Source organism: Perca fluviatilis, chromosome 6 (assembly GCF_010015445.1).
Source record: "Perca fluviatilis chromosome 6, GENO_Pfluv_1.0, whole genome shotgun sequence".
Taxonomy (NCBI): domain Eukaryota; kingdom Metazoa; phylum Chordata; class Actinopteri; order Perciformes; family Percidae; genus Perca; species Perca fluviatilis.
In genome coordinates this window covers 7,808,906-7,820,596 of record NC_053117.1, presented here as the reverse complement: position 1 = coordinate 7,820,596, position 11,691 = coordinate 7,808,906, and the positions used below count along the sequence as shown (strand labels likewise).

General features: G+C 44.2%; 1 protein-coding gene across 1 annotated transcript in view; it reads left to right on the top strand.

The window, feature by feature from the left end:
• The first annotated feature begins 124 nt into the window (after positions 1–124).
• si:dkey-91m11.5 (PH_BCR_vertebrate and RhoGAP_Bcr domain-containing protein) overlaps positions 125–11,691 on the top strand; it is a 53,667-nt gene continuing 42,100 nt past the window's right edge. The window contains exon 1 of the mRNA XM_039803849.1: positions 125–2,409. Coding sequence (XP_039659783.1) covers positions 1,047–2,409 — 1,363 coding nt within the window. The 5' untranslated portion in view covers positions 125–1,046. The remainder of the gene's footprint in view (positions 2,410–11,691) is intronic.

The window sequence follows — 11,691 nt, the reverse complement described above, 5'->3', positions numbered from 1 at the left end:
TGTAAACAGGACATGAATTTGAAATGCTGCATATAACTACGCACCACGTTGTGTTTGAACGCACCCCTCTGTCAGTGTGAACTTTTGAACCGTCAGATGGCGATATTTTCCCAAGGCACGGCTTCAGGTTGCAAAACAATGAACTTTGGTAGGATTATCCAGTTTTCCCAGCATAACTGAAAAGACAAGTGCGCTGTGTCAGAAAGAAACCTATCTAGCGCTAAGGTTGGACAGGGGCGAATGTTAAGCCAGTTGTTTTCCCTTTTGGGCTAAATATCAAGGCTGAATTTGAGCTACCAACAAAGGATAGTTGTTTTGAAAGTCGGGACCTCGTTTTTTCTTCATCCACCTGACCTGTAACAGCCTGAAGATAACGCCTTCCTGCACAAAACCTTCACGTTCATCACGCTGTGGGACGTTTACTGCCTTTAAAATGTCAGTTTCTCTTCCTTATTAGACCATATGGCTTGTAGCTTTCATAGCGTTTTTCAACATTTCCTCGGCAACATATGTTCTGATGAATATCCTCTTGTCGTAATCAGCTTTACCAGGGAACTCTGCTGACTAGCAACAACATTTTGACTTAACGTTATCATTGATTTTATTTTTAATTTTTTGGAGTGAAGCCTAAATCACATCCATGTAGCCCCTCCTCTTTCTGCTGCAACGAAGAGCCACAACACCAGAGAGCTGGCAGTCAGTCTGACACCAAGCACAGAGGAAGACAGAGGATCTCCAGAGAATAGACGAGCACGAAGAAGAGATCAAGGGATAAACTCACTTCTTGGGACTGTGCCAAAAGGAGTAAAGGACTGGACCAGTGATTTCGCCTCTGTAGGATTTTCTTCCTGTGTTTGTGAGTAAAAACTGTAAACTAAACAGGTTTTCCTCCCTGTAAAGTGGATCCTTAATTACTCTGGAGAACACTTTTCCTTTTTCTGTACTATTAGCACTATGGAAGCTTTAGGCTGTAAACAGTCAAGTGCAGTTCATGCTTTAGAAATGTTTGTGTTGTTAGTTGAATAGTTTATGTCAGAGTAATAACAATGGTTGAACCGGTGGGGTTTGTGGCGGCATGGAGAGCCCAGTTCCCTGAGTCTGATCCCCCTTGCATGGAGCTGAACTCGCTGGGGAACATTGAACAAGAGCTGGACAAATGCAAGACCTCTATCAGGCACTTGGAGAAGGAAGTAAACAAGGAGCGCTTCCGCATGATCTACCTGCAGACTCTGCTTGCAAAAGAGAGGAAGTCTTATGATGGGCAGCGATGGGGATTTAAAAGCACGCCACAAATGAATGATGGAGACCTGCCCAGTGGCCCAGACAGCCAGAGGCCCAACACAGATGAGGCTACAGCAGAGGAGCAGCAGCAGCAGAGAGAGCCTGGCAAGATAGCCAGGTGTAAACCACATCCAGAGGGGGAGGTGGATGGTGCGTCCTCGGCCAAACAGCAGGGTGGGGTGTCACCTGTACGCCAGGAGTCAGATATTGCTGACTTCCCACAGGGCACGGGCTCGGTGGCAGCTCTGAGATCCAACTTTGAGCGCATCAGGAGGGCCAACTCCCACTCGGCCGGAGACGGCAGGGGGTTGTCGGTGAGGAGCGTCCAGGAGAAACCTTTCTATGTCAACATGGAGTACCATCACGAGCGAGGGCTGGTCAAAGTCAACGACAGGGAGGTCTCCGACAAGATCAGCACCCTGGGCAGTCAGGCCATGCAGATGGAGCGCAAGAGGTCCCTGCACTCCCTCCCAGGGAACCTGTCGGCCGCCACAGGGGACGTTGGCAAGGGTGTTCAGAGAGGCAGATCCACCGAGGGGAGCTGCAGCTACAACGGGTCATACGATGACGCCGAGGTCAGCTCGCACTTCCTGAAAGACAGTGTCATCCGTTCCACTGGGGAGAAGTCTGAGCGGCAGCCAGCAGAGTGCCAGCCTTACACCAGCGTGTATGTTGGGGGAATGATTGCTGATGGGGACACCCGAGTCATCCACATTAGGGACCACAGCATAGAGGAGGATGCGCACCTCACCTGGCCGAGACGCTCCTACTCTCCCGGCAGCTTTGATGAAATAGGAGGAGGCTACACGCCAGACTGCAGCTCCAACGAGAACTTAACATCCAGCGAGGAGGACTTCTCCTCGGGCCAGTCCAGCCACGTGTCTCCCAGCCCCACCACCTTTCAGATGTACAGGGAGAAAAGCCGCTCACCCTCCCAGCACTCCCAGCAGTCCTTTGACAGCAGCAGCCCGCCCACACCCCTGTCTCAGAAACGCCTGAAGCAGCAGGTGATTGTGTCCGAGGCCTCCATCCTCGGCGTCGATAAAACGGGCCAGATCTGGCCCGGTGATGGGGACTCCACCACGTCCAGCAGGACCTCTCATGACAACAGTGTTCAAGGAGATCTGGGTAGGTCTGCAAAACACACTGCACAACACAGATGACTCCTCAAAGCCTTTCATTTTCAGGATTAAAAACCAGAAAAGCATTCTTAATGGGTAGAGATGATAAAGTACTAAAAAGCACATTTAAAGGCCTTCTAATCCCTGTCTGAAAGATGTCTGTGCTTGCCTTGGCTGACCTTGATCTAAAATAAGTCCCCTTATGTGTCAAATGCACCTAATATTTAGACCTCATACACTCAATCCTTCCTAAAATGTATTCTGGAGACATGAATGTTATGCACTTTATTTTTTAAAACGCACTTTCTTTTTTGCCATTTTCTAGGCAGGTTTACTTGAGCGGAACTGAGCTTTTACGATTGTAGTGGCCTACAAAAAAAAACAGGCAGGGTTTGATAAAAATTCATCTTCTCGTCCTGTTAACGAGAATTTCATTTGATCTCCTCACAGCTTTTATCCGTATTGAGTGTGTCAGAATGGTTCACCCATTCCAGTTAAGCATGATCAGTCTTGTCACAAAAAAAGAAACCGGTAGGAGCCTGTAAAATGTCAACCTGCCAGGATGGGGCTGGGATTGACAAGATGGACTTTACATACACGGATTCTTAACAGTTACCCAGTGTTTTGCACTTCTTCCAGGAGTGTTTTCTTTACCCTTTTGTAAGCAGTGCCTGCCCTCTCTTTTTCACCCCCTTCTGCTCTTGGCCCGCTGAGTGCTGCAGCACTCTTCACAGAGATGCTCTGACCGAGACAGCGGCTGCCCCCGGGCTTCCCAGTCGCTCGGCCCTGTCCACCCTGAGTGTTTTTGCGTCAGCGCACATCAGTGTTGTTGTCCTTGGTGCCGAGTAATTAACTTAAAGGGGTTCGTCTAGCGTGATCAATTTAGGGAGGGTCTTTGTCACGGGGAGGCGGGTAGGAAAAAGCCCTGACAACTCACTCACTCAAAAAAAGAGGATCGAGGGGCTTAAAGTGTGCCATGCGGCTTCCAATCAAAACGCCTGCCATCAGTGTTTCCTGTTGTTATGCGTGAACACAATAGGGGAATCACTCATTAAGCCCGAGTATTGACATGTTAACAATATAACAATGTTAAGTGGGATAAGGAGAGTGGTCTAGGCAACTTGGTATTGCCAAGGACAGAAGGAGAGGCGGGTGTGCGTGTTCCTTTTGCGAGAACGTTTTTCATAGTGAACGACACACAAGGACACGAGGATATTGTTGCTGGTTGAGGCCAAAGAGGGATTGGGATATACAGCACGTATTAGGATTGGAGCTGGAAAATTGTTTGCCTCTACCCCGAAAAAAAAAAAGTGTTATCCACTGTGGGTCAGATTAAACAGATGAGCAGAATAGTGTGTTGTTATATAAGGTGATTCAGTCCAAAGCTCTCTGACACAAAGCATGTGACAAGCAAGCAGATAGTCTGTGATATAATCGGGAGGTGCAATTGTAAGCTAGAATGAAGATGACTGAAATGTCCAAATTCATTGGACCTAGGTCTGCGTCATTCCACTGTGCCATTTGTTTCATTTTTGCCGAAAAATCAAGTTTCTATTTCTCCAAAGAATGAATACATTTATTTATAGAAAAAGTTACCTTTTAGTGAAAAACACTAAAAGAAAAATCAGTTTTCACTTGAATGATATTAAAACTGCACTCCGATGATTTAGCACTAACTGCACTTCTATAAAGTGGTGGGACTTGCGAAAGAAAGAATGGTCCTAATTGATGCGACAGTGGCCGAGATATTCTGACTTTTAGTCCTAAAACGCCCGATCCTACATTAACCATAATGCAATCAATATTGTATTTTTGTGATATAGTAGGGCTGGGTATTGTTTGAAAAATGATGTTACCAAAAACAGTACCCTTTAAAGGGATACAGGTACCAATAACTTTGATACCGTTTTTTCATTCGATACCCATTACGTTAAAACGTTAAAATGCGTAAAATGCAACTACCACTCCTAGCTGCTGCAGTAATGGCCCAATCACACGTCGCATTAAATTGAGGAATGCTTGCTGTGATTGGTTGCAAACGAAACCAGATCTAAAAGGATCAAATGCAGGTATCGTTTGACTGGAGAAGTTTCAATAGTACTTGGTACTGGGTTATTTCGGTCGATACCTTTTTAAAGGTATTGAGTACCCTTACCCAGTCCTAATTTATGGTCTCCAAGCCCAAGCTGATTACCCTGATGACATCACTATGGCATCCTCTGGGGTGATTTTCTCATACTTGACAAAGCTCCTTCCTCCAGAGCCGCAGGGTGGGCTCACACCTAAAGGTCCAGTTCCTGAATCGAATGATACGTTGCTTCAATCTTCCAACTGGGACGGTTTGCGTTCACAAATGCAAAACTCACGGTCCAGAAATTGTCAACAAAAGTCATGTGGTGGAAATGTCGTGATACAGTTGGCGGATAAAAAGTAGGGCTGCACAATTAATCGCGATTTTATCGAAATGCAATATGGACTAGTGCAATATCCAAATTGAAGGGGCCCATAATTTGATATAGGCAAAATATATGTTAAACCATTCTGTATTGTGGTGCTGCAGACACGTTCCGGCCTACAAAGTGTATCCTACAGACTAAAGAAAAAAATCTTCATTTGGTACGGATCTGCGCTAAAATCACACTATATTTTTTGTAACATTTTTATATTTTTGATTGAAAATTAGTATAGATACAAAAATGATCATTCCCTTCAATATCGTGAATCATATTGCAATCGCAATATCAATCAAAAATAATCGCAATAAGATATTTTCCTCATATTGTGCAGCCCTAGTAAAAAGACAAACCCCTCCCAATTTCTACCTGGATACTGGAGCATCATGGAGCACCGTCAGGTTCTGTTCACATTGGTGATGATCTGGACCGGATCAGCAAACTGAAGAGGACCGCGCATAGAAATGCCTCGTAAGACAGCTGGTATTTGAGAAATGTTAAGCCAATATATTCAGAAAATGTTTTAAAAAACATTCAATAACACATCAGAAATGACCAGTTCCATAGTTCACTTGACAGTGGTGTGAGACCGCCCCCCCCCCTTCGAGGTGGACCAGAAAGCAATTGGTTGGTCCCACCCAGAGATCGATTCCAGCGTTCACACCAAACCAAATGAACCGCACCAAGGGAGTAAACGGTCAGTGTAACGCTTATCAGTTCAATTTTCTAAACACAAACAGAAAAATGGGTTAAAATATCAAATTTTTCATTTTTTTTTGTCTCGAAAAAATTTAAAAAATTGGATCTTTACCCATTTTTCCAATTTTCTGTTTTTATTCGGAGGATCAGAAATTTAGAAAATTACAAAATTGGTATGGTATTCTCTCCCTCGTTCCGCCTAGCTAGTTACCAACGATTGATTGGCTGTTGTCGTGGGTGTGTCTGGATGTGTTTAGGCGGTCATTCAAGAAGACTTGGGGCAGTCATGTCAACGCTGGATAATTACTAAGTTAAAAGCACCAAACTTACTTACTTTAAATATAGACACTATGCGATCTTGATTCAAGTTTGTGCTGAATATTGACCAGCGTTTCACCTCTCGGTGAACGCTGAATGTTTTTGGATATTCGACTTCCAACACGTCATCCATTCTCATTCTGTCTTTAGGTCTGGCTGCTGTGCTCAAGTGGGGGGAACTAAATGCGGTACGAGGGAGAGAATATCATTGCAGTATTGAATAATTGGAGCCCAGACGCAATTTTGTAATTTTTTGTAAATTTCGGATCCTCTGAATAAAAACAGAAAATTGGAAAAACCGTTTAAAGATCCAATCTTTTTTAATTTGTCAAGGCGGAAAAAAAAGAAAAATTGGATATTTGAATCCATTTTTCTGTTTTTCTGAATGTCCGTTTTGTGTTTAGAAAATTGAACTCATAAGCGTTACACGGACCGTAAACGCTCCAGGGTACGGTTCAATCAGACCAAACAAGTCAACACATTATACCGCTTGACAAAAAAAAAAAAGAAGTTAACTCAAGGTCTATTTACTAGATTTTTCCAAAGCTTTCAACTCTTAGTTGTTATGGAGATAAAGGCTTTGAAATGTGCTTGAAAGCTCTGGAAAAAAAGCCAATAAGTGGACCCTGAGTTATGTACGTATTATTATTATTTTTTTTTTTTGTCAAACTACTTTTTCTATGGTCAATAACGAAGTTTCGTGCACATTACAGAGCAGTACATCCCGTGACCAGTAAACTGTCCCTTTTTTAAAGTGTCAAATCTGTTGGGAGTTTCCCTTTTTAATGTACCCTGACCAGTTTGACACATTCAGTTTTAAAGCTCCATGCTGCAGAGCCTGAGGTACAGCTTTTGTCCAGAGGAGACTTGTTGCTGACATAATGGCACAGCTGCCTCATGTGGACCTTGCTTTGTGGATTACCAGAAGTCTGGATTTATTTTTCTGATGTTGTAATAACATTACCGTGCACGTTGTGGGATTAGGCCTTGGGCAGGGAGCTTGGGTATGAAGCAAGTTTTTGCAATTAGCGGCTCTTTGTTGTGGTCAGTGACTTTAAGGGAGCAGTTGGAAAGTGTTTGGTTGTTGTATTTATCATAAAGCATTGCGGCATTCACTCAAATCTAATAAATGAGCCTAGTAAAGCTAACTTAATCTAAAGATGCTTTGTGCTCCGGCGGAGTATTGTGTAACTATATATAGACAAAGCTGCATAAACTGTACAACACAGTCAGTGGTTAATACCTAAACGAGGCTCTCTGGACTGTAAGATTAGCCGCGTATGTTTATGTTCTGCACGCTGTCATGGAACATGTGAACGCTGCAGCAGACCGAGAGTTGACGTGGTCCCCGCTGCTGCTGTGAGTGTTTTAGTGTCTGGCATGGTGGCAGTATGTCTCTGCCTGGGAAACATGACTGACTTCATATTAGAAACACCTACTAACTGACACGAACAAACCCATACTTGTCCTGCCGCTACTCAGCTGCATCGCTGTGTGAAATCTTAGTGAAATGGCCAGTCTAAAATTGTCGCATCTCAGGGGACCCTTTTTCTATGAATAGAAGAATGAGTGTTGTCTCCTGGTTTCTGATTATCTAGGGCAATTGTCAAGCCTAGCTGTGAATAGAGCTGCTGATTAGCTGTGGGCCTTTTAAGGAGGCCAAGTCTCTGATGGGTCTATTTTGCCATAATTAATTATCATCATGACACTGACAAGCCTGTGGCCAAAGCTTTCTGGAAGGGTCGGAGTGTGTAGGCTGTCTCATGGTTAACGTATTACAGCGGGAGGGCATAGAGGAAGAGGTCGGCCAAAAGGGAAATAATAAATCTCCCCGTTAGTTTAATCATATTCCCTCTGCAAGAATCAGGATATCGTCTTTTAGGATGCATTCATCTGAGGTTAGGATATGGCACGCTTGCAGGAAGGTAGACAGGTGGGATGGCTGTGACATTAATAGAAACTGTCTGTCTGAAAAGGTGATGAAGGCTGTCTGAATGTCTTGGCCTCAGTCCATGGATTGGCCCTACTTGCTGCCTCAGCAGGAGTCATGCCGGTGCTGGTCTACACTCCCGGTTAATTGCAGACTCATGAATATTTGAGGTTCCTAAAAGAAGAAGCCCAGACAGGCCTATCATTGTACCTGGATATATCAACATCTGAGGTTTGGTGGTCAGGGAAGCTGAAGAATTCAGCCTCTCCCTTTCCTAGAGTAAATGTAGGCCTACAAGAGGAAGTGCCGGCAGCCCTCGAGGGCAGCCAAGTTTGCGTGTGTGTGTGTGTGTGTGTGTGTGTGTGTCTGTGTGTGTGTGTGTAAGACACCTGTTCTTCTGTGCAGTGTACTGGGTAAAGTGGTCAAAAGCTGGCAGGCCATCAGTACACCAGGCCAGGCATCACCAGCTGCTCTCACACTAAAAGCCATGAATACTCTTTTTGTTCCTCCCCATCAGAAAACAGAACAAAAACACGTGTTTAGAAACTATACAAGACCGTCCACCAAGATTGTCCTATTAGCTCCTCCGTTCCCATTCTAACCTACCATAGATGAACCTTTTACAGAAAAATAATCTTTGGCATGTTTATGAGCTTGCGGGCCTCCCCTGGCTCAGTGATCCTCCCTCGTGCTCGGCCTCAGCCCCTCTGGTCCTGCAGGCTCAGCTCCCCTCCCTGGTCCCACTCAAAGGGCCCTCTGTGCTGCTGGCTGGCAGGCCAAGTGTTTATGGAATGTCTCAGCTGCTTGTGGGGTGTGGGGGGGGGGGGAACGGCTAATAAAATGTTAAGTGTTGTATGAGTTCACCTCTCTCACCACAGCCTGACCCGTGGAGCTTTTTGTTACTGCTCAGAGTTGATAGAGCCTGACAAAAAAAAAAAGTTAACTCCATGCCCCCAGTTTTTAATACACAGTTTCTATTATAAATCCATAGTGTCTAAGATCAGATAATCCTGGGGACATCATCGGGGGGTATTTTTTTCCTCCTCACCTTTTTTTTTTTTTTTTTTTTTCAAAGGCGCAAATGATTTCTGAATCTCTGATGATTTTATTTATTCAGTGGACCGAATCACAGTGATGTCACGCCAACACAAAAATCGCTTCCGGGTAGGCAGTCGATTTGAATTGCGAGTATACGTGAAATCAGCAACCTTTTTTTTAGATATTTTTTAATTTTTTTTTATTTCTTTACTTAAAAGGGACAACGCACATTAATCAACATGAGCACTGAGTCTGACATGGAAATGTGCCAGATTTAGCCATGCAGGCTAATTTTCATCTGCAGTCCCTAGCAGGTTGATGGTTTTATAAGAAAACTTTAAAGGACAATTCCGGCGCAAAATGAACCTAGGGGTTAATAACACGTGTACCGAGTCGACCGTTCTCTGGGATATGTTTTCATGCTAATCAAATGTGTCTGTAGCTTGAAACAAGATAGGGCAAACCGCTGATTAGCTTATAAAGCTAGTCGTCGGGGCGCGGGTAAAGTAAAAAGACATCGCTACTTCTGTACCACTAACGAGGCTCAGAATAGCACCACACTTCCACGGTAGCATAATGAGGGTCCGTACATGTAAACCGAAGCCTTTGTAAGTGTACAGACAGTTTATTAAAAAGATAGTTTATAAAGACAGTAGCGTTCAAGCGCCATCTTGGGAAAACAGTCACGACCAGTCGAGTGACGAACGCCATGCAACCAGTAACATAGCTCAAGCACGGCGTTCGACTGGTCGTGACTGTTTTCCCAAGATGGCGCCTGTTTGTATACGTGAACACTATCGTCTTTATAATCTATCTTTTTAATAAACTGCTATTTCGAGCCTTGTTAGTGGTATAGAAATAGCGATTTCTTTTTACTTTACCCATGGCCCGACGACTAGCTTTATAATCTAATCAGCGGTTTGCAAGCTAGAGCTAGCTAGAGACACATTCGATTAGCATGAAAACATATCCCAGAGAATGGTCGACTCGGTACACGTGTTATTAACCCCTAGGTTCATTTTGCGCCGGAATTGTCCTTTTAAGAAAGCTACGGAAATACAACACATACGCATAAAACAAGAACACGTACCGTTAGCATAGACAAGTAAAATGACACAACCACTATTCCAGATCATGACAGACAGCTGGCAGGTTGATGGCATGAGAAAAATATAACCAACACAGGTAAAAGCGCATAGACGCACATTTATTTCTGTTGTCACTTCCAGCCTTCCGTTTACAGTAGGCTACATCCACGACGTTCCACTTCCGGGATTTCTCCGTCACGGACGGAAATTCCGCCGGATTTCACTCATTTAGGCCGGAAATCCGTTACCTTCCGTTTCTTTGTGTTGGCATTTTAAACTCCGGTGGATTTCTGAGGACTATGGTTAACTGCTCCTCAGATCTCTGCAGGGTAAATCCAGACAGCTAGCTAGACTATCTGTCCAATCTGAGTTTTCTGTTGCACGACTAAAACAACCTTTGAACGTACACACGTTCCACCAAAACAAGTTCCTTCCCGAGGCTATTTTGCAGCGGCGCCGTGTCTCTATACGGCGCTTAGCGTCGCCCAAGACTATTGTGATTGGTTTAAAGAAATGCCAATAAACCAGAGCACGTTTTTCTCCCATGCCGGAATGCTGTGTGGACTCGCCAGACCCTCCTCCGCAGCGCTGTGGAGGAACGTCCGGCAATGCGAGACTACGTTTACAGTAACGCGAAGGTCCGACCTATCTGACGCTGCTGCCCTGCTTATTTTCTGTACTGTGTTGCTTTGCTAGCATCTTCGAAAAAACCAAATCAAACGTTACGAACAACGTCTCGCCGCTGGTCGGACCGACTGCTAGTTTGGGTGGTGTCATTTCCTGTAGTCTGTGGCCCAACAGGTAATTTAGGTCACCAACCTAATGTTAGTGAAATGTTGAAATATGAAAGCATCAAACATGCATTTCAGGTGAATGAGATGAGAGTATATCCAGTTGTTCCTCGTCCCTGTTTGCTCAGCGCTGTTAAATTGTATACAGGCCCCAGGAGTTTTCTGTCCGGAAGTTATTGTAAACAAAGTTTGTGGGTCTATACTGAGCCCACACAACGTTAGCTTTAATCGACTTGTTAAATGCAAACGTGCTGTAAAACCTGTGTTGCTGGGCAGATTATGATTGAGCCAATCACATTAAAGCACATCAGGTAAGGCCTGTTCACTAATATTTAATTCTGTTCAGACATGCAAATGAATATTTGATCATACCTGGAGGTCACTGTGATTTTTTTTTTTTTTTTTTTTTTTTTTTTCTTCATGTGGCTGATTACATTTCTTAAGTGTGTTCATCATATGCCAATAATAAGCAGTGTCAGCAGTTGTGTTCACTGTGAAAAACAAACATAAGGCTATGTGAGGCTGGCCAGACTCCAGTATGAATTATGGGCTTTTTAAAACAAGTGAGATCAAAATGATTCCCCAATAAAATAACCAACTAGGGCTAAATAGCTACTGTATAATATTAGACATGCTGTTGTTCTCTTCTGCGTCACTAAAGCTAATCCCATGTATAGCCAATGTTTACATGTGCTTCGCTGTCTTATGTTCATTGTCACAGATTGGAACAATTATTGGACTTTGATTCTCTCCCTGTTATGCTGCACATTACAAGCAGTAGTCTAACCACCCTGAGCTATTTCAACACACGCTGATTAGTAGGTGTGCTGGGCAGGGCGGCCCAGTTCTGACCTACCCTGCTCAATGACTGGCACTAATTTTAGGCTGCCCTACAACACATCAGAGACGAGTGCCGGTGGGCCTCACTGCCTCCACCAGCCCTGTGGTTGGAAGGGCCTCCCAAATGCAGCA